The sequence below is a fragment of the Onychomys torridus genome, chromosome 4 (genome assembly GCF_903995425.1).
Source record: "Onychomys torridus chromosome 4, mOncTor1.1, whole genome shotgun sequence".
In the NCBI taxonomy this organism is placed as follows: domain Eukaryota; kingdom Metazoa; phylum Chordata; class Mammalia; order Rodentia; family Cricetidae; genus Onychomys; species Onychomys torridus.
In genome coordinates, this window is record NC_050446.1 from 140,943,054 (window position 1) to 140,967,532 (window position 24,479).

Below are 24,479 nucleotides of genomic sequence, written 5' to 3' on the forward strand. Positions count from 1 at the left end.
CAGGGTTTCTCTGTAGCTTTGGAGGCTGTCCTGGAACTCGCTTTGTAGACCAGGCTGGTCTTGAACTCACAGAGGTCCAACTGCCTCTGCCTCCCAAGTGCTGGGATTACAGGCGTGCGCCACCACCGCCTGGCTCTTGGTTTAGATTTTTAATTGTTTTGAGACAAGGTCTCATGAGACCTACACTTGGCACTGAAGTTACTATCAGAGTAATCCTGGCTTCACAGAAAACTCTTGGAAGAGTTTGTGCAGAACTATTATTTGTATTTTTAATATTCAGTGGAATTCCCTGGCAAAGGCTTTTGTGCCCCTGCATGTAGTATCGTGTTCCCCCAAAATATTGTGTACCCTAATAAATTTATCTGGGGTCAGAAAACAGACAGCCACTAGATACAGAGGCTAGAAAATGGTGGCACACACGCCTTTAATCCTAGCATTTCAGAGACAGAAATCCCTCTGGATCTGAGTTCAAGGCCACATTGGAAACAACCAGGCATGATGACACACACCTTTAATCCCAGGGAGTGATGGTAGGAAACAGAAAGGTATATATAAAGTGTGAGGACCAGAAACTAGAAGCATTTGGCAGGCTAAGCGTTCAGGCTTTTGAGCAACAGTTCAGCTGAGACCCATTCTAGATGAGGACTCAGAGGCTTCCAGCCTGAGGAAACAGGATCAGCTGAGGAACTGGCGAGGTGAGGTAGCTGTGGCTTGTTCTGCTTCTCTGATATTCCAGGGGTCACCCCAATACCTGGCTCAGGTTTGTTTTGTTTTTTAAGATTTATTTATTTATTTATTTTTATGTATACAGTGTTCTGCCTGCATGCCAGAAGAGGGCACCAGATGTCATTATAGATGGTTGCTGGGAATTGAATTCAAGACCTCTGGAAGAGCAGTCAGTGCTCTTATCCTCTGAGCCATCTCTCCAGCCCCTCAGGTTTGTTTTTATTAATAAGAACACTTAAGATTCCTGCTACACCTGCATCCCTCAGCGAGATGTCACACTGCTAAGGAATGAAGGAAGGAAGGAAGGAAGGAAGGAAGGAAGGAAGGAAGGAAGGAAGGAAAGAAAAGCTGTCATTTGTCATAAAAGGCAAATCCCACATAATCTCATGCATGCTTAGAATGATGGGTATTAGTGAAAGGACTCTATGTATGTGGAATCTTTAAGGATGTACATGTATACGTACACATCTGCACATAAATGCATTACTCTATAACATGAGAACAACAGAAGGAGGGACTTTGGTGTAAAAGAAGGAGACCAGCAATCAGGGCAGGGGCAAGGATAAGCGGTTTAGTGGGGTGCAATATGACCAAAGCAGGATGATGTGCATGTGAAAAACTGTCATGAAACCTATTATTTTGTATGCTAACTAAAAATTAATTAAAATATCAATAGGAAAAGAGGATACAAAGTTTCAGTTGGACAGAAGAAATAAGTTTTGAGATTTACTGTTCAAGGCCAATAACAAAATGCTGCATGCTTAAAACAGCCAAGGCTATAATCAATAATATACTCTTCAAAATAACCAAGAGTAAATTTTAACTGTCTTATCACAAAAATAAGCAAGCAAGGTGAGGAATATGTTAATTAACTTAATTGTCATTCTCCTTTGTAAACACACATTACACTGCACCCTATAAATGTGTATAATTTTGATTTGTCAGATAATTAATATTAATAAAAATTTTAAGGGCAAAGAGTATTTGATGATGATCTAGTTGTGCAAAACACTATCTCCAACTCTTCTAAATGCCTCCTCATAAAGCCAAGGGCACACAGGCACAAGCAGGCTCTGGAATTGGCAGGCTCGGTTTTAATCTCAAACCCAGTGCCAGCAGCTCCACGGGCTTAGATACAAGGGCTGGCACCTCTGCTCCATCCCTCTCCTCTGCAAAGTACCAGTCCCCAGAGCCTCTGAGGAGACCAAGGACACGTGGCACGTACTACAGACTCAGAAACAGCAAGCAGTAAGCCAGCATCATCAGTCACTATTGTCACGGTTGTGTTAACATCAGAGGCTCCTTGTGTACTGAATCCGTGAAGGACCACTTTCCAGCAGACAGGGGTACAGTGCAATTTCTTCGTGCTAAAACTAGTCATCTGAGCATAATATACTTTCTTGGAGAGTCCAAAGGCACATAAAGCAACCCGCATGCAGTGCAGCCATGTAAACCCAGAACTACGAGGCTGAGGCAGGAGGATGGTGACTTGAAGGCCAGCTTGGCATACACAGCTAGATCTCAAAATAATTATGATTGCAAGATGGATAATAAAATTGCAAATATATGAAACCCTTTGGCCTAGTACCCCACTTTTGGGAATGTATCCTTCAAACACACTAACACACATGTGAAATAGCACTCGCTAGTAAGATTCACTTTTAAGATTAAGACAAAGCCATTTTCCCCTTGAAAGGAATTTGTTAATAGCATAGCCTGTGGCTTACTTTTTTTATACAGCTCTAGAAAGATTCCTGAAATGCACTCCTTCAGGTAAAAATAACTGTCCACATGCACACTCATGTCAGTGCACACTCACCAACACCAGAATAGCCAGAAACCACAAGCAGTGGCCATTTCAGGGAAGGACTGTGCCTCACTGGTTGCCTGGGCACTTTTAAAACTTTCATATATGTATAATGCCCACATAAAAAAGCTGTATTACAATAAATGTATTTAAACATGCATATACAACCTAAACATGAATGTATAAATCAGACCCACATAATGAGTCATAATACTGTCAGCCCTGACACCACCTCAAGATTCCTCCCAGCCATTCCCCACCCCAGCAAGAGTTATCACTTCTGACAAGAGGCAGGTTCATTTTTTTCTACTCTTAATGCTTCATATACACAGAACAAACATATACAGTGTACACGCTCTGGGGTCTGACTTGGCTTAATTTTCTCAAGAGTCACTGCTTTTATGAGTAGATGTGATCAATTACTGCTCTGTGTATGAAATCCACAGTGTGGGTCCAGCCCAGGCTGATGAGCATGCAGGTGTTTCCAGTGAGAAGCCATTATCAATGGTAACTCTCTCAGCCTTCTTCCTATGTCTTAAGTGCCCTTCTGGGTGTAAACCTAGCCTGGAGCTGGGCATACACACTCCAATTAGGTAGCTATTGTCAAACAACCCCCAAAGAGACTATACTAATTGCCAATGCCTGCCCGCTGTGGCTGTTCCACTTGGTCTGTATCCCTATAGACTTTGGCTTGTGCCTTTTTGGTTTCAGTCTTCCTAGTGATGATGCAGTGACGTCACTCTGTTGCTTCCATTTATGTTTTTCTTGGTAACTCAAGGAACAACACTTGTTTTTGTGAGGCCCTGGGGCAAAACACCAAGTCCTCTGAATCATGTAAACGTGTTGACTACTCAAAAGAGTATATAATATTTTAATTTTAAACTCAGGACTCTAGGGGTCCTCACCACAAAGATCAACATGTGTGGGAAGGGGATGGTGCCCACATATCTGTGTATACATGTGCAATGACTACCTGGGAGCATACTTGGCCCTTGTCACCTGTGGTAATGATGACATCTGACTGACAGATTTTTCCACATAGGTCCGACATCATGAAGGGGGCGTGAAGACTCATAATGTTCACGGACAACCACAGTCCTGGCTCCCTAGTGGAACTTTCCCAAGCAACCCTCCTGCCATCTTCCTACCTCCGTCTCCTTCTGGGGGATGTAGTTCAGGGAGCAGGCCCGGAGTTGTTTAGGAATTAAGAACCGGAACTTATTCTTTGTTTCAGTGGAGATCTTGAACCCACTGGGTTGGAGTCTCTGGCCAACAAAGAAGCAGTAATCCTTGATGTCCCAGACCTAGGTACAGAGTGTGAGTTAGTGTCCCTGGCCCCACCCCCAGAGCATGCTGTGGGTTCTTCCCACACTGTTCCTCAGAGCTTTGGGAGTGGTTCATTCTTACACCTCTGAGGTAAATAACTACTCACTACAGAGGGGCCATAAGGTCTTCTAAGCCAGACCCCTTTGATTAGCAGGCAGAGGGGTTTTGAGAGCTTAGATCGACAAGGCACCCATGCCTCATGTCTCACAGAATCAACTAAGAAACAGCTGTTCACAGAGGAGACATATGGATGGCAGGTGTGGGAGTTGTGGGGTGATAAGGATGGATAATAGGATCCACTGGCGGGGGGAGCTTGGAGGAACCTTTTCAATAAGCCCTGATTCATTTCACTGACCATGGCAGATCAGGAGACTCCTAAATAAGTTACCTTGCCCCCCCACCTCCTTCAGTGAAACTAGTACCCAACGGGAGTAGGAGGTAGCCAAGGGCCACGTGCAGCACAGAGATGGCCAGAAGCTGGAATGGCTCCAGTCCTTCCTCACCTTAATCTTTCCTTTACTATCCCCTGTGATGAGGATCCAGTCGTTTTCATCAGTGGCCATGGCACCCACAAGAATATCCTCATCCTCTTCAAGGTCCACGGAGAACTTTCCCAGCAGACCTCCATTGCCGTGGACAGACCAGGCGTAGATAAAGCCATCAATGCAGCTGCTCAGCATAGCAGCTGTGTGTGGCAGGCGAGGCCTGGTCTGCAAAAAAATGATCTGCACAAGAGAGGTGGGCCTGGCTCAGCAGTGGCTTCGTATGACCACTGGCACACATTGCTAATGGATCCAGAAAGTCACCACACCCAAATGGTGCCCCAGTCTCCCAAGATGCTCCTTGCTTCCTGGCAGGAATTGAGTAACAACATAGTGGTCTGTGAGCTATTTGAGCTATTAAGGCAGGGAATGGTATCTTTTTGTTGCTGTTAATCACTGCCCTCAGTATCTACAGTGGCTCCTGATACCACAGCATATGACCAGCAAATGTTTAAATGAAAAAAGGCACATAAGTTTAAGATTCCCGCTACATCTGGTGCCCAATGTTCTTTGTACGAATTCATGAAAAAGCTGCTTGCCTGTTGCCTTGCAGGCCCCAGCTCAGGCCCAAGATACACTTGGCCAGTTGTGGTGGCACCCTGGTTGGATTTACTGAAGAAGGCAGAGGCAGGAGGATTCCAAGTTTGAGGCCAACCTAGGAGAAGCTTCGGTCGGGGGCCGAGCCACAAACAGTGGTAGAACTATGGAGGCAGTGACTGCTGCTCCGAGTTGCAGGCTGCTTCTCATCGTGTTGGTGACTGTGGTGATGCTGCTACCTGAGACAAAGAGCTTACTGCTGCTTGTTCAAAGAAGAATTGCCTGGACCATCGTGTTACAAGAGAGCATCAGCAAAGGTCAGTTTGGAAACATTTGGCAAGACAAATGCTGGGGAGAAATTGCTGTGAAGATGTTCTCTTCTAGGGAAGAATGTTCATGGTTCTGAGAGACAGACATTTATCAGACTGTGATTGCTCCAAACCACACACACACACACACACACACACAAAAATCTAAAGGGAACCATGACCATGCCTAACAGTGACTTTGGAATCTGCAAAAAGATGATTCCACATGGACTATGATAAAGCCATTAAGCTGATTAACACCACGGAAAGATGGACTTTGAACTACAAACTGCTTAGGACAATTTTGAGATGGCTAGCTGAGATGATCCAGCCTGACAGACTACTTGAACAAGGACTTGAAACAAGCCCTGCACTTTCTCATTATGCAGCGGCTGGACAAATGATACAGGACTTGACAATTAACCCCAAAATAGAGTTTTTGTTTAAAAAAGAAAAAGGAGAATATAGATATGAGGTAGATCACTGAATCTACCCTGAGAAAAAGATAAAGAAATAATAGGATAAATGGGTAGATCATTGAATCTACACTAAAAAGAAAAAGGGAAAGATATAAAAATGACAAAAGGTAGATTATTGGAACTTTTATGAAAAAAAGAGAGAGAATATGAATATAAGAAAAAAGATCAATTTTTGAATCTACTTTTTAAAAGGAACTACTTGTTTTAAATAGGATAAGTAATGAAAAAAATTTTTTTTGTCTGAGTTTATCAAATGTTACTGGACTGGACATTGTTATATACAATGGAGTTTTTGTCTAAATCTGTCAAATGTTAATGGACTAGACATCATTAATGTAATCTTGACTGTGTTTTATTGTATATACTTATTGGATATGATTTTTCTTGTATTAGTTATAAGCTTTTTTTAATTTTAGACAAAAATGGGAAATGTGGTGGTATTGTGTTCCCCGAAATATTGTGTGTTCCCCAAAATAAACTTATCTGGGGTCAGAGAACAGGACGGCCACAATATTAAACATGAGGATAGGCAGTGGTAGCACACGCCTTAAATCCCAGCACTCAGGAGGCAGAGCCAGGCGGATCTCTGTGAGTTCAAGGCCACATTGGAAACAGCCAGGCATGGTGAGTCACACCTTTAATCCCAGAAAGAGAGCCTTTAATCCCAGGGAATGATGGCAGAGAACAGAAGGATATATATGACCTGAAAACCAGGCACCAGAGATAGTTAAGCATTTGGCTGGTTAAGCTTTAAGACTTTGGAGCAACACAGTTCAGCTGAGATTCATTCTGGATGAGGACTCAGAAGCTTGCAGTCTGAGGAAACAAGACCAGCTGAGAAACTGGCGAAGTGAGGAAGCTGTGGCTTGTTCTGTCTCTCTGATCTTCCAGCATTCACCCCAATAACTAGCCTCAGGTTTGTTATTAATAAGTACCATTAAGTATTCCTGCTACGGTTTGCCTCACTCATCTCAAGCTTTCCAAGTCCTATTACTCTCTCAATGTGACATGGAGAAATAACTCATTCTCTATTAAATGCATTTACAGCAAAATGTCCATGTGAAGGTGTAGCAGGAATCTTAAAGAGTCTTATTAATAAAATCAAACTCAGAGCCAGATATTGGAGTGAATGCTGGAAGATCAGAGAAGCAAAACAAGCCACAGCTAACCTCACCTGGCCAACTTCTTAGTTGATCTTGTTTCCTCAGACTGGAAACTTCTTTGTCCTCATCCCAATGGCTCTCAGCTGAACTGTGCTGCTCAAAAGCCTGAATGCTTAACCAGCCAAATGCTTCTAGTTTCTGGTCTTCATGCCTTATATATCTTTCTACTTTCTGTTTATCCTGTTTATCATGGAAGTCCTCCATTGATTCAGGTGCCAGGATCAAAAGAAACAGAAATCCTTTAGACCGTGAATCCGAGGGCAATGGTGAATTCTATTGAATATTTAAGGAATTAGCAATACCAGCCCTTCTCAAACCTCACAGAAGAGGGTGAGAGGGGGAAGAAGGGAGAAGAGGAGGCAGAAACGTTTCCAAATGCATTCTATGAAGCCAGTATTACTCTGATACCAACACCAGACAAAACTCCACAAGAAAGCTACAACCAGATAGCTTTAGTAAACACTGATGGGGGGGGGGGGGGGGAAGAACCCTCAACAAAATATTAGCAAACTAAATTCAGCAGCATATTAAAGGGGTAATACACCATGACCAGATGAGATTTATTCCTGAAATTGAAGGATAATTCCACAATCAAGAAATCAACCAGCATACTGGGGTAGAGCTCAGTGGTAGATCACATGCATATATGAGGACCTAAATTTAGACAATAAATCAATATTTTACATTGACAGAAGAAGGAGAAAGCACACACTCATCTCAAGTGATTCATTACACATTGATCCAGAAAAAGCACCTGAAAAAAGAAGGGACATCCTTTTATCATAAAAATACTGAGCAAACAATAAATGGAGAATAGTTTTCTGGAAGGAGGAGGGCACTTTCTTCAGTGGTGTAGTCACTGGCAGGGTGTCCTGTAAGCAGACTCATCCATGCTTCTGTACACAATCCTAAGGAAACTCACTAGGTGCAAAGTTAAGACATGAAATAAAAAAATAAAAATAAAAAACAGGAATCGAACAAACAGGGAGAACAACCAACAAAGTTGCAAGGATCCAGCAAAAGCCTCTCAATAATAATAATGACCCTACATGTAAATAGTCTTGGGCTGGAGAGATGGCTCAGCAGCTAAGAGCACTTACTGTTCTTCCCAAGCTCAGTTCCCAGCATCTACATCAGGTGGCTCAGAGCTGTCTGTAACTCCAGGGGATCAGGAAGACACCTTTCCTGACCTGTGCAGGCATACACACAAGAAGCATACATTCACACAAACACATACACATTAATAAGAAAATAAAAATCAATAAAAATGTAAATAGTATTAACTTTCCAATTAAATTAGGTTAAAAACAAGATCTAACTCTACTTATTTCTTTGTTTATTTGCTTGTTTGTTTGCTTTTGGTCTACAAGAACTATCTCACTGACAAAGACAGACAGAGACTGAAAGTAAGAGGATGTGTGGTAGTTTGAAAGAAAATGGCCCCCAAAGGGAATGGCACTATTAGGAGATGTGCCTTTGTTGGAGGAAGCGTGTCATTGTGGGGGCAGGCTTTGAGGTCTCTTTTGCTCAATCTTCCTTTGGTGTGACTATTCAGTCAACTTCCTGTTGCCTGCAAGATGTAGGACTCTCAGCTCCAGCATCACATCTGCCTGTATGCCACTGTCAACATAATGAGAATGGACTGAACCTCTGAAATTGTAAGCGAACCACCCTAATTAAATGTTTTCTTTATAAGAGTTGCCATGGTCATGGTGTCTCTTCAGAGCAATAAAAACTTTAACTAAGACAGGATGGAAATCAAAATGCCAAGCACATGGGAGCCCAAAATATGCAGGAACACTAAACTCCTATGTGATAAGGTAGATTTCAAAACAAAACCAATTAGAAGAGACAAAAAGCTCACTTTGTATTATTATTAAAGAGGATAGTCTACCCAAAAAATACAATTGCAAACATATATGCAACAAACACTGGGACACCTAATTTCCATAAAACAAACACTACTGTATATAAGAGACAGACAGGTCCAGATACAATCATAACTCTCATCAACAGGTAGAGAAGACAAAAAAAAAATCAACAAACTTCAGAGTTAATTTAACCATAGATCAAATGGACATAACAGGCACCTAAAAAATATTTCACTCAGCTGCTATAGATCATGTTTTAGAACATAAAGCAAGTTTTAACCAAGACCAAAACACTTATTTATTTTTCTTACCAGATCATAGTGGAATAAACATACCAATCAAAATCAAGAGAAAGGCTGGGCATGATGCTGAACATCTTTAATCCCAGCACTCAGGAGACATATACAGGTAGATGAGTTCAAGGCCAGACTGATCTACATAGCAAGTTCCAGGCCAGTATGTTGGCTGTATTTATGCTCTACTGTCTTTCTCTGTGTAGCTTTGTGCCTGTCCAGGCTGGCCTAGAACTCACAGAGATCCACCTGCCTCTGCCTCCCAAGTGCTGGGATTAAAGGTGTATGCACAACCACCACCCAGCAAAGAAGCTTTTTAATATTATGTAATCCTATTTGTCAATTCTTGGGGCTATTCCCTGTGCTGCTGGGGTTCTCTTCAGAAAGTTCTTGCCTATGGTTATATATCTTGAAGCCTTTACCTATGTTTTGCTCTATCAGTTTCAACATTTCTGTTTTAAAGTCTCTGATCCACTTTGAATTGATTATTGTGTATAGTCAGAGACATGGATCTAATTTCATGCTTCTGTAGCACAGATATCCATTTTGGTCAGCATCATTTATTGAACAGGTTATCTTTTTTTTTCCAGTATACCTTTGATGCTCTGTCAACATTTAGGTGTCCACAGCTGTGTGGGTATATTTATTATCAACTTGACACAAGCTAGAGTTATTCAGGGAAAGAAATCTCAGTTGAATTGAGAAAATGCTCTATCAGACTACCTATAGGTATGTCTGTGGGGCAGTTTTTTGTTTTTTGTTTTTCGAGACAGGGTTTCTCTGTGTGGCTTTGTGCCTTTCCTGGAACTCACTTGGTAGCCCAGGCTGGCCTCGAACTCATTTTTTTGATTAAGGCCCAGACCACTGTGGGTAGTACCACCCCTGGGCAGTTGGTCCTGCTTTGTACAAGAAAGCAGGATGTGGGGGGAGGGGCTGGAGAGATCGTTCAGAGATTAAGAGAACTGACTGTTCTTCAAGAGGAACTGAGTTCAATTCCCAGCAAGCACATGGTGGCTCACAACCATCTATAAAGAGATCTGATGACCTCTTTTGGTGCACAGACAAACATGCAGACAGAACACTGTACACATAATAAATAAAACAAATATTAAAAAATAAGAAAGGAAGGGAGGGAGGGAGGGAGGGTGACCTGAAAGTCGTAAGATAAATAAACCCTTTCTTTCCTGTGGTAATTTGAATGAAAAATGGTCATAGGCCATTGGGAGGTGTGGCCTTGTTGGAGTAGGTGTGGCCTTGTTGGAGTAGGTGTGGCCTTGTTGGAGTAGGTGTGGCCTTGTTGGAGGAAGTGTGGCCTTGTTGGAGGAAGTGTGTCACTGAGGGTGGGCTCTGAGGTTTCAGATGCTCAAGCCAGGCCCAGTGTCTCTCTCTTCCTGCTGCCTGCAGATCCAGATGTAAAACTTTCTGCTGCCTCTCCAGCATTCTGTCTGACTGCATACCACCATCCTTCCTAACATGATGGCAATGGACTAAATCTCCAGACTGTAAGCCAGCCCCAATTTAAAGTTTTCCTTTACAAGGGTTGCTGTAGTCAGAGTGTCTCTTCACAGCAATAGAAACCCTAAAACTCTCCAAGTTGTTTTCAGTCATGATGTTTTATCACAGCACCAGAGAACTAAGATAGTTAAGTATTGTGATATCTCTGGCTGTCTTCTTTCTTCTTGGGATTGCTTTGGCCGTCCATAATCTTCTGTGTTTATATATGAATTTTAGGATTATCTTTTCTAGTTCTGTGATGAATGCACTGCAATTATGATGTAGATTGCATTGAACCTGTATGTTACTTGTGGTAGCACAGTCATTTTCAAAATGTTAATTCTGTAAATCCAAGCACATGAATGGTCTTTCCATCATTTAGTGTCTTGTTAATTTCTTTTTTCAGTATCTTAAAGTTTCCATTGTAGAAGTCTCTCGCCTCCTTGCTTAAATTTATTCCTAGATAATTTTTGAAGCCACTGTAAATTAGATATTTTCTTAATTTCTTTCTTAGGAAATTGGTTATTGACATGTATGTGTGCATGTGTTTCTGCTACTGAAAACAGTTTTGAATTTTATTCATATGTTCATGTAATATGTATGAGTATGTGGAGGTCAGAGGACAACTTTCTGGAGTTGATTGTCTCCTTCCTCCCTAGATTTGGGGAACTAACTTAAAAAACAGCCATTAGGTTTGCACAGGGAGTGCTTTTATCCAGTAGGTCATCTCATCAATCCACTATTGAATTTTCAATGCTGATTTTCTACCCTGAAACTTTATTCAAAGTGCCAGATCTGTACATTTTCAATAACTGCTCTTAATAATCAAGCACCTATGCTTCATAGTAAATGACTGGATGTTTCCAGATGAAAGGAAAAGAAAAAAATTAAAGTTTTTGCAAGTTCAGGGACAGAGAGGTGACTCAGCAGGTAAGAGCACTGGCTGTTCTTTCAGAGGACCCGGGTTCAATTCCCAGAACCCACATGGCAGCTCACAATGATCTGTAACTCCAGTTCCAAGGGACCTGACATACAGACACAACAACAATACTCAGAAAAGAATAAAAATAAGACATTTAGAAAAATTAAATGTTTGCAAGTTGTAAAGGTCTGAGGAGGTGATTTAAGACTCGTAAAAAAAAACTAGATTTAGAGATATTGCATATGAGGTTAAGACTTCAAAGTTTTAACACATTAATCAGTGAGTTTCTGATAAGCTATTAACCCAACCTTGGTAAAAGCACTGGCTACTATTATAGTCACAGGCTTGAAATTTTTTTATTTCCCTTGGTTCTTTTCTAAACATAAACTTAAAGCGTTTCTTGTGCTGAAAACAGTTCGGTCCTATCTATATATATCCAGACCTGCTGGCAATTTCTCAGGCTTTGTTTTGCTCAAAGGTGTGAATCTACTCCAGATGTTTACAGACACGTTAGCTGCTTTCCGTACAATGAGAGTTTCAGTGTAGATTACAGATGGTGGTCATGCTAATATATCTAAAACTTCTCTTTTTGCAAACTTCAGAAAAATTCATGTAAACTTCAGGGACTCAAGATTTGGATCCAACTGTCCCAGGTCAAACAGACTCTGGGATCCCTTGACTGATAAGTGCTCCTGTCAGCCAATAGCTTAGGCTTTCCTGCCTACTTCTTCTCCCAGAGGGTGGGCTCTTTCCTTCCCCTGGTCTTGGGTCCTCTTCAAAACCCCTCCAACTATCAGGACCACAGGCCTGGGAGTTTCAAGTGTACATCCCAGGTATTTTCCGCTGAGCCCCTTAACTTTACCTTCTGTTCCTCGTCTACATCTACCCCAGCAGGTTTCCACTCAGCTGACAGATACCATCTAGGAATCAACTGCAGCCCTGCAAACTGCTCCAAAGTGCCCTACACCTCGTTATCCCCAAGTGGTCCTACAGAACTGGAAAGCCCTGAACTTGCTGAAAGCTGATGTAAAAGAGAACTGGCCTACAAACTATGGCCTCCAATGCGGGGCGCTTACCCCCCAACCCCACAGCTCCCCAGAGTTGTCTTGAGTGTGAGCAGCAGGAAATATTAGATAGAAGGATTTAGATTGTGGAGATAAACAGATAGAAAATACAGGATAGCCTCGAGAGGGCCTGGAACCTATTCCAACGAGCCCTGACTGTCTCTGCCCTAAGGCATTTATAGAAACACCAAGTGGGTGGAGCAAAAGACCTACACCCCCGGCACAGCCAAGTGCAGACCATTTCAGACACCTGCACTCAGACCAGTGGTCCAATCAGTCTCTCTATGTGGACCTGCTGGGTAAAGCCACGAGGAACCTGAAAACAGGCTCCCACACTCCAGAGTCTGACTCCAAGTCTATTCTTTGGTCTCCCTTGGGCCTCTAGCTCCTACCCCCTCCCAGACTTTGAACCCACATTCCAGCCTTCCTGTACCACCACAATGACCTTCCTGGCTGAGAAGCAGTTATAGAAGAGACTGTTTGTGCCTTATCATCAGCAAGGCTGGAATGATGGGTCTCACAGGCAGTCCAAATATACAAAAATGAGCTCAAACTGAACTATAGGAGGATTTCTGGTGGTTAGATAAAAGCCAGCATTCCTCAGGAAATTGTGAAACCAGTTTCCATCTGCTAAAAGGAGTCACTTCCCTCACTTCTGGCAGAAGGGACATGTGGCTAGCTACCTGTGGCACTTATTAGCGTATCAAAGCCCACGCTGCCTCCAGACTCCCTCAGTGTCATAAGTATCCATTACACATTTCAAAGTCCATGACAGCATCCTAGCCTTTGTCACACCCTCTTCTACCCTAAAATCCCTCCAGTTCACGGGCTCCCCTCCCCCAGATACTCATCCTGGCTATAACCTGGCTATTCTCACTGTTCTCTACCTGTTACTCTCACGTCCTCTGCTATTCTCCTCCTCTCTCACTGTGCTCTCTTTTCCATCTCTTGCTCTCTTGCTCTCCCCACTCTTCTCTCCCACTCTCTCTTCCCCAGCTCTGGCCATGTCCAGTCTGCTACTTCTTCCTCTCTCTGCTCTGGACTCTTCCTCTGGTTGTTCCTTCTCTCATATCTGCAACCTTAACCATAGCATGCGAGTGACAAAGAGATTATGAGAAGCCTGCACTGCCAGGCCTGGTGTGCTACTTTCCTTAAAAGATCACTCTCAAATTACATGAAGTTTCAGGCAGAAACAAAACAAAAAACCCAGATAGTCCCTACACAAAACTAGTAAAAAGAATGAAGTAGATAAAGATGTGAGTTCTGACAGAAAATGTTATCCACTGGATACTGCTGTATTAAAAAAAATACTGAACTACAATTTCAAACTCTTAGTTTGGTTTTCAAGCCAAAACCACATCTTTGTGTATATACAGCATATAGGCATGAGAGAGAATTTCAAAGAAAGGAAATTTGGCATGTCCGTGCTGTTTATATAGGATGTTTTTTAGATTTATTTTTATGTGTGTGTGTAATTTATATGTGTATGGCATGCACATGGATGTGGGTGACCATGGAGGCTGTATGTATTTATATGTGTATGGCATGCACATGGATGTGGGTGACCATGGAGGCTGTAAAAGGATGTCAGATGGGACTCACCGTCGTCCACAGCACAAAGGTGCCTCACTTCTGAATTGAAAAAACTGAGGCCTCCCCCTACCTCACTGCCAGCACTGTGGCAGCAGAATAACCAGAGGGAGAGTGCTCAGGCCTGCAGAAACATGCCAACCACCACGAGCCAAGCTAGGGTACAGTACTAGATATGCAGCTGCCAATGAGGGTGTGTACAGTCAAGAGGCTGGCTTTGGGCAAGACTAGGCAGGATGCATGTGATTAAGAGGCACGGATAACCAACATGATACCTGTTGTAATTTGGCTCTGGTCCCTCAAACCCCAAACATAGCCCCCTTTCATTGTAGAGGAACTGCTGGGTTGACATTATAATTCTAGGCTCCCTCAGTTCAGAGCTCCAACAAGTTTCCAACCACAAGAGGCGAAAGGTCTTCCTATGGCCCTTACAGAATAAGCCAGGACAGCTCGAAACCACTAAAACTCAATTCTCAGGGGATCCAGGACATGTGTCTGGCCTCTGTGGGCACCTGTATGCATGTGTACATATAAACATGCAGACAAGCATATACACAGTAATAAAAATTAAATTATATTAAATTTTTAAAAGGTTAATGATCTAGGACTGGGAACGTAGTTCAGTTGGCAAAGTGCCTACCAAGCATGCCTGAAACCCTGGGTTCAATCCTCAGCACTGCATAAGCCAAGTAGTGGCAAAAACCTTTAATCCTAGCACTTGAGAGATAGAAGCAGGGAGATCTGAAGTTCAGGGTCATCCTCTGCTATATGAGTTCAATGCCAGCTTGGTACATAGGTGTCTGAATTAGGATCTCTGTTGCTGTGATAAAACACTATGACCAAATGCAACTTGAGGAGGAAAGGGTTAATTCCAGCTTACAGTTCCACATCACAGCCAGATGTGGGTCTTCAGAAACTGGAAGAGTATCATTGTGAGAGGTCCAGGCCAGAGAGGGGACAGGAGGAAGTATGAGCAGAGATTAACCAACCCAACTTGTACCCCACTATTGTTGTGGAATATTTAACTATGTAAAGATGTGTTGCATTTGTTTCTGGTGCCTTTGTTAACGATGTAAAGATGTGATACATTCATTTCTACTGCATTTCTTTAATTCTGTAAAGATGTGTTGCTGTTTCACCTTGCCTGCCTAAGGCACCTGATTCGTCTAATAAAGAGCTGAATGGCCAATAGCCAGGCAGAGAAAAGATAGGCGGGGCTGGTGGGCAGAGAGAATAAGTAGGAGGGGAAATCTGGACAAGAGAGAAGGAGGAGGAGGCAGAGAGAATAAGGGAAAGGGAGAGGACAAAACCAGGTCAAGAAGCCAGGCAGACACCAGCCAGCCACTGGAGGAAGCAGGACAGTAAGACAGACAGACGGATGGACAGAGGGAGGGAGGGAAAGAGGGGGGGGAAGAGAGAGAGGAAGAAAGAAAGAAAGGTAAAAAGCCCCAAAGCAAATGGAAGATTAAGAGAAACAGGTTAAGTTAAGTTAAAGAGAGCTAGCCAAAAACGAGCCTAAGCTAAGCTGGGCCTTCATAACTAAGGAGCCTCTGTGACATGATTTGGATGCTGGTTGGTGCTTTTCAAAAAAGAAATTCTGTTACACACTACAAAACACCATCCTAGCCAAAGAGAGAGACTTCCAACCGTGGGTTCTAGAAAAGCCACTTCTCTCCCAGCCCCATCCCTGCCCAGGCTTTCGCAAACTGCTCTGGAATTCAAATTCACCAGGCCCATGGCACACCCACCCCTGCCCAGCCCAGTTGCCCACTCCCCCACTGAGTACAGCTCACCTTCTCCACTGAAAAGCTCGACTGCAGCAGCATCTTCCTCCAGAATTCCTCCTTTTTCTTTTGAGAATCTTTGTGAAATGATGATTTATTGAAGGACATATTAGAAAATCTGGGTTTGTGAGAACTCCAAGATTTCTAAAAATAAAAAAATGGCCACTTGGTAACCACATAGCATCCCCTCTCCTACAGACAACAGAGATCAGAGATAGGGAATAAAAGAGCAGTGATAGGGACCCCAACCTGAAAAAAGGCCAGTGGGGTATCTTCTGGGCCTTAGAACACTCTGAGACTGAGAGGTTTCTATTTTTGTGACTAGCCATTTTGCTCTGTAGGGCAGAGACTTGAGTCACCTTTAGGGTAGACCCTTCTTTTGTCCTAGAAGTGAGGCTAGAAGGGCCTAAGAACCATTCTTCTCAAGATCAGAGTACAAAGGCCTAAACTGATCAAAGATGTCCCAGTGTCTTACAGTTAAGTATATTCATCTCACAGAAGCCTAAAGTGCCTGAATCTCACAGTGCCGTGATGTATAAGCACCTCACAGTACATTGTACCTCACAGGGCTGGAAGCTGGAATCTCAGCAGACCCTGCTCAAGCTGGCCTACATTGCCCCATGTCTGGGGCTGGAGCTGGCCAATGCTGCCCCACGCCTGAGAACTTGGAAACACTGGGGCCTCTCACTCAAGCCTCAGGTCTCAGAAATCTAGAACTCAGCTGCAGAAGCAACTGGATTACTTCCTCCACCCCTCTGCCCCTACACTCTGAGAGTCTCCTGTACTCAGTATTAGGGTGCTGTCATTAAACCTACAAGCCCAAGATCAGTTATCCTCCTTCAGACCTTGCTCCCTTCCCACATCCTAAAAACAAGAGCTGTCAAATCCTGGGCCTTCAGGGCTTTGAGATGAAGACCATCTTACTGCATCTTTCCCTTCTGCATTTGCAGCTTAGGCTTTGGAGAGGTGGCACTTGATGTCCTGAACAGCTCACTCCTGGGCCAGGGCCAGGGCTGGGGCCAGGATGCTCCATCTTAAAAACTGAAGCCATAGCCCATGCTCTAACATCCAATTTAGGCTTCTAGAACATTGCTTCCTTATAGGTTCTATTCATAAGCTTTCAACTCTCAGACATGGTCTGGAGGCACACTAGGAAAGGACTATTCCAAGGCTTGAGTTGAGTTAGCTACAGTGGGATCAAAACAGAGAGGCAGCAGGTAGTTGGGGTGCACACCTTTAAACCCAGCACTTGGGAGGTAGAGGCAGGCAGATTTCTGTGAGTTTGAGATCAGCCTGGGCTACAAAGCAAGTTCCAAGGCAGCTAGGACTGTTACCCAGAGAACAGTCTCAAAAAAAAAAAAAAAAAAAAAGGAAAAGAAAAGAAAAAATGGATCCTGTCCCCCGCCACACACACACACACACACCATGTGAGCTGGACAACTGGTGCAGGAGGGGTGGTCTCACTCCCACCTGCTCAGGTAGCTGCCTCTCTTGATCGGTGTCTCTCCGGTGTTTCATCACTGGGGGAGCTGACATCAACCTCCGACTCCCAGTAAAGCTAGTTAACTTTCTGGAAGGCTTGTGTGCCCACTTCTCACTTTTATCTGAGGAGACTTGGGTTCTGGCTACACATTCCTGTGCATCTTTCACCTGTGCAGAGAGAGAGGGCAACTCCAGAAACCCCTCCACAAGTGGGACACTCAGACCCTCCTCAGCCCAATGCCAAAGTCACCAGCCCTCCAGGGAACCCAGCATTGCTTCTCAGAAACCTTATGCCTTGAAAGGTCTCAGGCCAAAGCTTATAAGCCTACACCTGGGCCTACTACTAATACCCTAGGCAGGACACAGCTCCAGAGAGGAACTCGGTCTCCCCATTTGAAAAAAAAAATGGACGGTGGTTTCCAAATATTTACTTAGACACTTTTAATCTTAGGTAAGCCCACGGTACAAAATAGGTAAAACACTGAGCTGTTTTGGAGTATGTAGTACCTACTAGAGTCCCTGAGTTCTGCAGGAGCTCCCACCCATCAGCACACCTACACACTTGAGGAGGTGACCTCTAGCAATCCAGCTCCATGTAGCAATTTAGAGACTGCATGTTTCCTACGTCCCTGCCATGAACCTGAGAGCCTTGTATGACATTATTGCTCAAATGGTGAAGTTGTGGGCAGGACCTACTGCTAACCTAGAAGAGTAAAGCTGTATCTAGCTGGTCATGTTTGTGAAGGTGTTCTCCAGGAAGAAAGACCTATCCTGAATGTGGGACCAGCTGGAACAAAAAAGGAAGCCTACTTCTCTGGTCTCCCTTTCTCTGCTTCCTAGTCAGCCTGACATGAGCTACTCTGGCTGACCTGGCCTGCCTGCCATGGCAGACTTAGAATCTCTGAAACTGTGAGCCAAGGTATGTTTTAAGTTGCTTCTGTCAGGTATTTGGTTACAGCAGTGAAAAGCTAACAGTGGAACATCTTCAAAGAGGAAGTAATCCATTGAAAAGGACAGTGTAGCACCACCAGGCCCTGGAGTCCGACTGTCATGGTCTGGATCTACCCCTTCTTGGTTATATGCCAAGTTAAAGGTGTCTAACCTCTGCATGCCTCTGTTTTCTGTGACATGAAGATGCTCAAAGGAGCTATCATCCACTATCCTAGCTACCAACCCCACTCTGTAGAGAAAAGGGGCTGGCTAAAGAAACCTACCCTGCCGGGTGGTGGTGACACACACCTTTAATCCCAGCACTCAGGAGGCAGAGCCAGGCAGATCTCTGTGAGTCCAAGGCCAGCCTGGGCTACAGAGTGAGCTCTAGGAAAGGCGCAAAGCTACACAGAGAAACCCTGACTCAAAAAACTAAAATAAAAAGAAACCTACCCTGACCCTGGAGCCCAGAACTAGGGAAAGATGGCTCAGATAAGGCCAGTGAAAGAAACATAGTTTGGCTCAAATCAGAGCCATCTCTAACCCTGGCCAAGTGACTTGTGAAACCAACCAATCACAGAGCAGGACAGTAGAATCCTGGCCCTGGGGCCCAGGACCAGGGAAAAAACATAGCCTGGGTTTGGGACCTGAGCCAGAGAAATGAACCAAGGAAACATGCCCTAACTCTGAAACTAGTGCCAAAATAACACTCTTGGTCCCTAAATCAGAGTCAGTGAAAGAAATGTGCCCTGGCCTTAGAATTAGTGTCAAAAGGCCAAGGAAAGCCAGTGAAAGAAACACAGTTTGGTCCTGAAATCAGGGCTATCCCTGTCTTTAGCTCACAAAACTGGCCAATCCCTCAGCAGAAAAAAAACTAACCAATCACTGGTTGACTCCACCCCCAAGACATCCTATATAAACCACCCTGCCTGGTCAGTTGTGGGTTGTTCTCTCCACCCTGGTAGAGACAGCTACTCTCCTGGACTCCTCCTTCCCAAATAAATCTCTTCTCAAAAGAGTTCTGGGTGTAAAGATCTTCATCCACTGGCATAGAGAAGATCCTTACTGAGACATCCCTCAGTGGACAGAGCAAGGAGGAGCTGAAAGAGCTGAAAAGTAACACTTTTCTCCTGAGCCAGAGAAGATTGCTACATTTCTGCAATTTCTTAGGCCAGAGAAGCAGAGCTGTACAGCCCCCTTAAGTGGGGGCTGAGCAAAGCTAGCTGTAGCAGCTCTCCAGGAGAGAAGCAGGAGTGTCATATCCTGTGGGGATACCATCCCCATCACACCAGGTATAGTCTGACTCTCCCAAATAGTCAAGACCCTTCCCTGCTGAAGCAGTTCCAGGCCTGACTCTCCCGAGCAGTCAGAAAATTTCCCTTCCAGGATTGGGCTGCTTTTTTGCAGCTCCATCCATTAGAGCAGTCCTAAGCAGCTCCCACCTCCACAACAGAACTGTCCTGAGCAGCTTGAAGTGTCTGGGATACCTCACCCTCCAGAATTGGGCTGCCTCTTTGCAGCTCCAGCCTCCATAGCTGTCCTAAGCAGCTCAAGGTGTTGCCTGACTCCCCAGGTAGTCAGGGCACCTTTCCCCAGAGTTGCAAAACTCACATTTTGGTACCAAACCTGGGACCAAACCCACAGAGTTGCAACAAATTTATTTACATACCCCATCCCAGTGTAAGTCTCTATCTCTCCCTCTGCTTCCAGGTTGCTCTCTCTGCCCTCCCTGATTCTGCCCCATAGCCCAGACAAAAGTGAACAGAGACTGTGATGGGAGCGAGAGGCGCCTGGGAAATAAGAAAAGTGCAGGGCACTGTACCTTCTTTGGCTGTAAAGGCAAGGGGCTCTGGGAGGCATTGAAATTCAAGATGGGTTTCAGCATGCTGACATTCCAGAGGAGGATGTCCCCATTGTAGGAAGAAGTCCCAATGAACTGGTTCTGATACTTGGCCATGCTCAGGATATCCTCTGTGTGGTAGGTTTGCCAGTGGTTGATGGAGAGTTCCAGCGTAGTCTTTAGGAACCTGTGCACATACATGGCCAGAGGCAGGAGGGCCAAGAGCTCACAGGCTGCAATGCTCTTTTGGGGAAATCACAGCCTTTAGGATTCAGAGGCCAACTCAGAGCAGCACTGTCTTAGGGGTCTAGGAGCTTGTTTAAAACCCCCACTGACCTCATTTCCTAAGCACCCATTATGCACCAAACATAAGGGCTCTGCTTTTGGGGTTTACAAATGATGAGTCTTACTTAATTCATCCCCTGCATAAAGGGTTCAGGTTTAAACAAAAGGAAGTGATAGCTGTGACCAGGCCTCCTGTAACAGAAGGGACCTTGTACATATTGGTCCTTCATCCTGGAATGTGTGTCCCATCCCAAATGCTTCCCTGATAACCCTCTAGCTCATATCTCACCCTGAGCCTCCTTGGCTAAGCTGTTCTTGACCACTCCCCAATACTAACTAAGGATTCTGCTCTTCCACAGGAAGCTTTCTCTTTCCCCACAGCAGTCAATATACTTTATAAATCAAATTATCTCATTATTGAATAAGTGTTTGTATGTACTCAAAATTCCTATGTTAGAATCTAATCCTCAAGTGGGGAATGGACCTTGGGGAGGACATCTGGTCAAGAAGACAGAAGCCTCATTAATGGTATGATGAAGAGATCAAAGAGACCCTCAACCCTTCCCATTATAGAAACTACATCAAGATGATGACCCTTCATCAATGAGGAAAAGGCCCCCACAAGACTCCACAATGCTTTGGCCAAGGACCTTTCAGCTTTTATACATGTAAGAAATAAATTCTGTGGTATTATGCTGTGGCAGCCTATGTTACTAAGGTAGAAACTACACAGAGAATGAGGTGCTGCTCTAAGAGATAACTAAAAAAAAAAATGCACTTTGGAGGTAGCAGATGAGCAGAGGTTGGAAGAATTCTAAAGCACACTCCAGGAAAAGCCTACAGCACCATGTCTGGGCCACTGAGGATGGTTCCATTGTGGGCTTAGGTGGTTCAGATGAGGGCACAGAAAAGGGGAGAGTTATAGAGAAAGCCATGCTGGGGGTGTAGCTCAATTGATAGAGCACTCGCCTAGCATGTTTAAAGCTCTGGGTTTGGTCCCAAGCACTGAACAAATTGGGCATAGTGGTGGTGGTTGTAATCCCACCACTAGAGAGGTGAAGGCAAGAGGATCAAAATTCCAAAGTCAACTACATAGGAAGCTCAAGGCCAGGCTGTGTTATGAGAAAGAGAGAGAGACAGACAGAGACAGAGAGAGTGTGTTGTTCCTCTAGTGCTGGAGATGGCACCCTGACTCAATATGTACTCTACCACTGAGTTACCTCCCAGTCCCATCTATTTAAAGATGACCTAAGCATGACCTGCTGACATCCCATGCAACCTAAGTCAGAAGCTCATTTTTTTTAGTAAAAGGGGGGACCTATAGGGCCCTGGCCCCATTTTGGGTAACTGTTGCCTTGCTTGCTGACCTTGACCTTGATACCCTCCCTATGCTAATTCCCTGCTGGGTTCCACCCTCCTGAATGCTTAAGGGAAGTTCCTTGTCTGTGTATCCTGCATACTGGGCATTAACAGCTTAGATGCAAGATTGTAAAACATCGGTAGCAAACTTCTGCCCTTGGTGTTCTCTGAGGTTCTCTGGGGTGCTGTAAGCCTGTATTTAAGACCTCCTCCCTCCTTCAATAAACGGCATTTGACATTTAAAAAAAGAAAGAAAGAAATACAAATTACAGCAAATACAGTATAAAAAATCCAGGATAGCCAAAAGAACCCTGTACAATAAAACAACCTCTAGAGGCATCATGATCCCCGACCTCAAGCTCTACAATAGAGCTACCGTAATAAAAACAGCTTGGTACTGGCATTAAAAACCGACATGTGGACCAATGGAATCGAATTGAAGACCCTGACATTAACCCACACACCTATGAACATATAATTTTTGACAAAGAAGCCAAAAATGTACAATGGAAAAAAGAAAGCATCTTCAACAAATGGTGCTGGCATAACTGGATGTCAATGTGTAGAAGGCTGCAAATAGATCCATGTGTGTCACCGTGCACAAAACTTAAGTCCAAGTGGATCAAAGACCTCAACATAAATCCAGTTACTCTGAACCTGATAGAAGAGAAAGTAGGAAGTAGTCTTGAACACATTGGCACTGGAGATCACTTTCTAAATATAACACCAGTAGCACAGACACTGAGAGAAACAATCAATCAATGGGACCTGTTGAAACTGAGAAGCTTTTGTAGAGCAAAGGACACGGTCAACAAGACAAAGCAACAGCCTACTGAATGGGAAAAGGTCTTCACCAACCCCACATCTGACAGAGGGCTAATATCCAGACTATATAAAGAACTCAAGAAATTAGACATCAAAATGCCCAACAATCCAATTAATAAATGGCCTATAGAACTAAACAGAGAATTCTCAACAGAGGAAGCTCAAATGGCTGAAAGATATTTAAGGAATTGATCAACATCCCTAATTATCTGGGAAATGCAAATCAAAATGACTCTGAGATACCACCTTACACCTGTCAGAATGGCTAAGATCAAAAACACAGAAGACAGCTTATGCTGGAGAGGATGTGGAGCAAGGGGAACTCTCCTCCACTGCTGGTGGGAATGCAAGCTTGTACAGCCACTTTGGAAATCAATATGGCGCTTCCTTAGAAAATTGGGAATCCATCTCCCCCAAGACCCAGCTGTAGCACTCTTGGGCATATACCCAAGGAATGCTCAATCATACCACAAGGGCATTTGCTCAGCTATGTTCATATCAGCATTGTTTGTAATAGCCAGAACCTAGAAACAACCTAGATGCCCTTCAACTGAAGAATGGATAAAGAAAGTATGGAACATATACACAATGGAGTACTACTCAGCAGAGAAAAACAATGACATCATGAGGTTTACAGGCAAATGGATGGATCTAGAAAAAATCATCCTGAGTGAGGTAACCCAGACTCAGAAGGATAAACATGGTATGTACTCACTCATAGGAGGATACTAGATGTAAAACAAAGATGACCAGACTGCTACACAACTTCAGGGAGGCTACCTAGAAATACTATGTAAAGTCAAACTTCATTAAACTAGAAAATTTTTAAAAAAGATGACCTAAGCAATCCTAAGTTGCTGGTAACAATATGGATGATAATGACCATTATAATATCTCAAGTAGAAATAAGGAGCATGCTCCTGGAAACTGGAGGCAAAGCCATCCTGGGTACAAAGTGCCAAAGAACTTGGCTGGATTGTGTTCACATTCTAGTGCTTTATGGCAAGTAGAGCTTGCAAGCCGTGAGACTGGGTATTTATCTGAGGAAATTTCTAAGAAGGATATTTGAAGGTGTAGACAGTTATCCCCTGTTTACAACAAAATTCAAGAAAAGAAAAATAATTTTAAACCAGAATTGTTGAGCAAAGGGGAAGAAATTCGGGGTTGCTGCACAATGACAGAGTATTAGCCTAGCACATATGAAGCTGTGCTTCAGACCATAGGACCAAAAAGGGACAGGGGACAGAACTTAAGATTTGAAACCTCCTCTTCTCAGCCCTTATCTACTGGAAGGAAAGTTGAGCCTGTCAGGGTGTGGTCCAGACTGTGAGAATACTGTGGGTCAGCCACTTGATGTGCTGCATGCTATGTCCTAGACAAAGGAAGAATGACTCTTGGAGCAATTCAGGTATTTGAACTGTCCTTCCTGTTGCCAACGGGTTTCAGAAAGGAGGCCACCAATACATGTTAGACCTCAGCACCCCTTGCTCTCAACACCAGATTTCATAGGCTCTCATCTCACATTCTGGTATCATGTTCTTTAGCCATGCCAGGCATAGTTCCTGAGGGCAAAAGTATGATACAACCTATACCAACAGAGATAGGAAAGCTTGGCCAGATTCCAGCGGGCAGAGCCATGGGTCCAGGGTTGCAGCCCCAGACAGCCACAGGACCCATGCAGGGAAAAGAACCATCACGGAGGCATGGCCTGGATCCAGAGGCACCATGAGGGCACAGCATGCCAAAGCCATGGAAGCAGGTCATCTAGAAGTTTGCATATTCAGCCCCTACAAAACAGGAGTTCCATCTCAGGAGCCTTGGAGGCAGAGCAGCAAGAAAGAGGATTATTTTG

The 24,479-nt window shown here is 44.0% G+C and overlaps 1 protein-coding gene across 1 annotated transcript in view; it reads right to left on the reverse strand.

The window, feature by feature from the left end:
- Efcab8 (EF-hand calcium binding domain 8) overlaps positions 1-24,479 on the reverse strand; it is an 81,093-nt gene that overhangs the window by 18,792 nt on the left and 37,822 nt on the right. The window contains exons 19-23 of the mRNA XM_036183256.1: positions 20,141-20,345; positions 17,377-17,556; positions 15,916-16,050; positions 4,363-4,584; positions 3,682-3,837 (exon numbers count right to left, since the gene is read on the reverse strand). Of these exons, the coding sequence (XP_036039149.1) occupies positions 3,682-3,837; positions 4,363-4,584; positions 15,916-16,050; positions 17,377-17,556; positions 20,141-20,345 (898 nt within the window). The remainder of the gene's footprint in view (positions 1-3,681; positions 3,838-4,362; positions 4,585-15,915; positions 16,051-17,376; positions 17,557-20,140; positions 20,346-24,479) is intronic.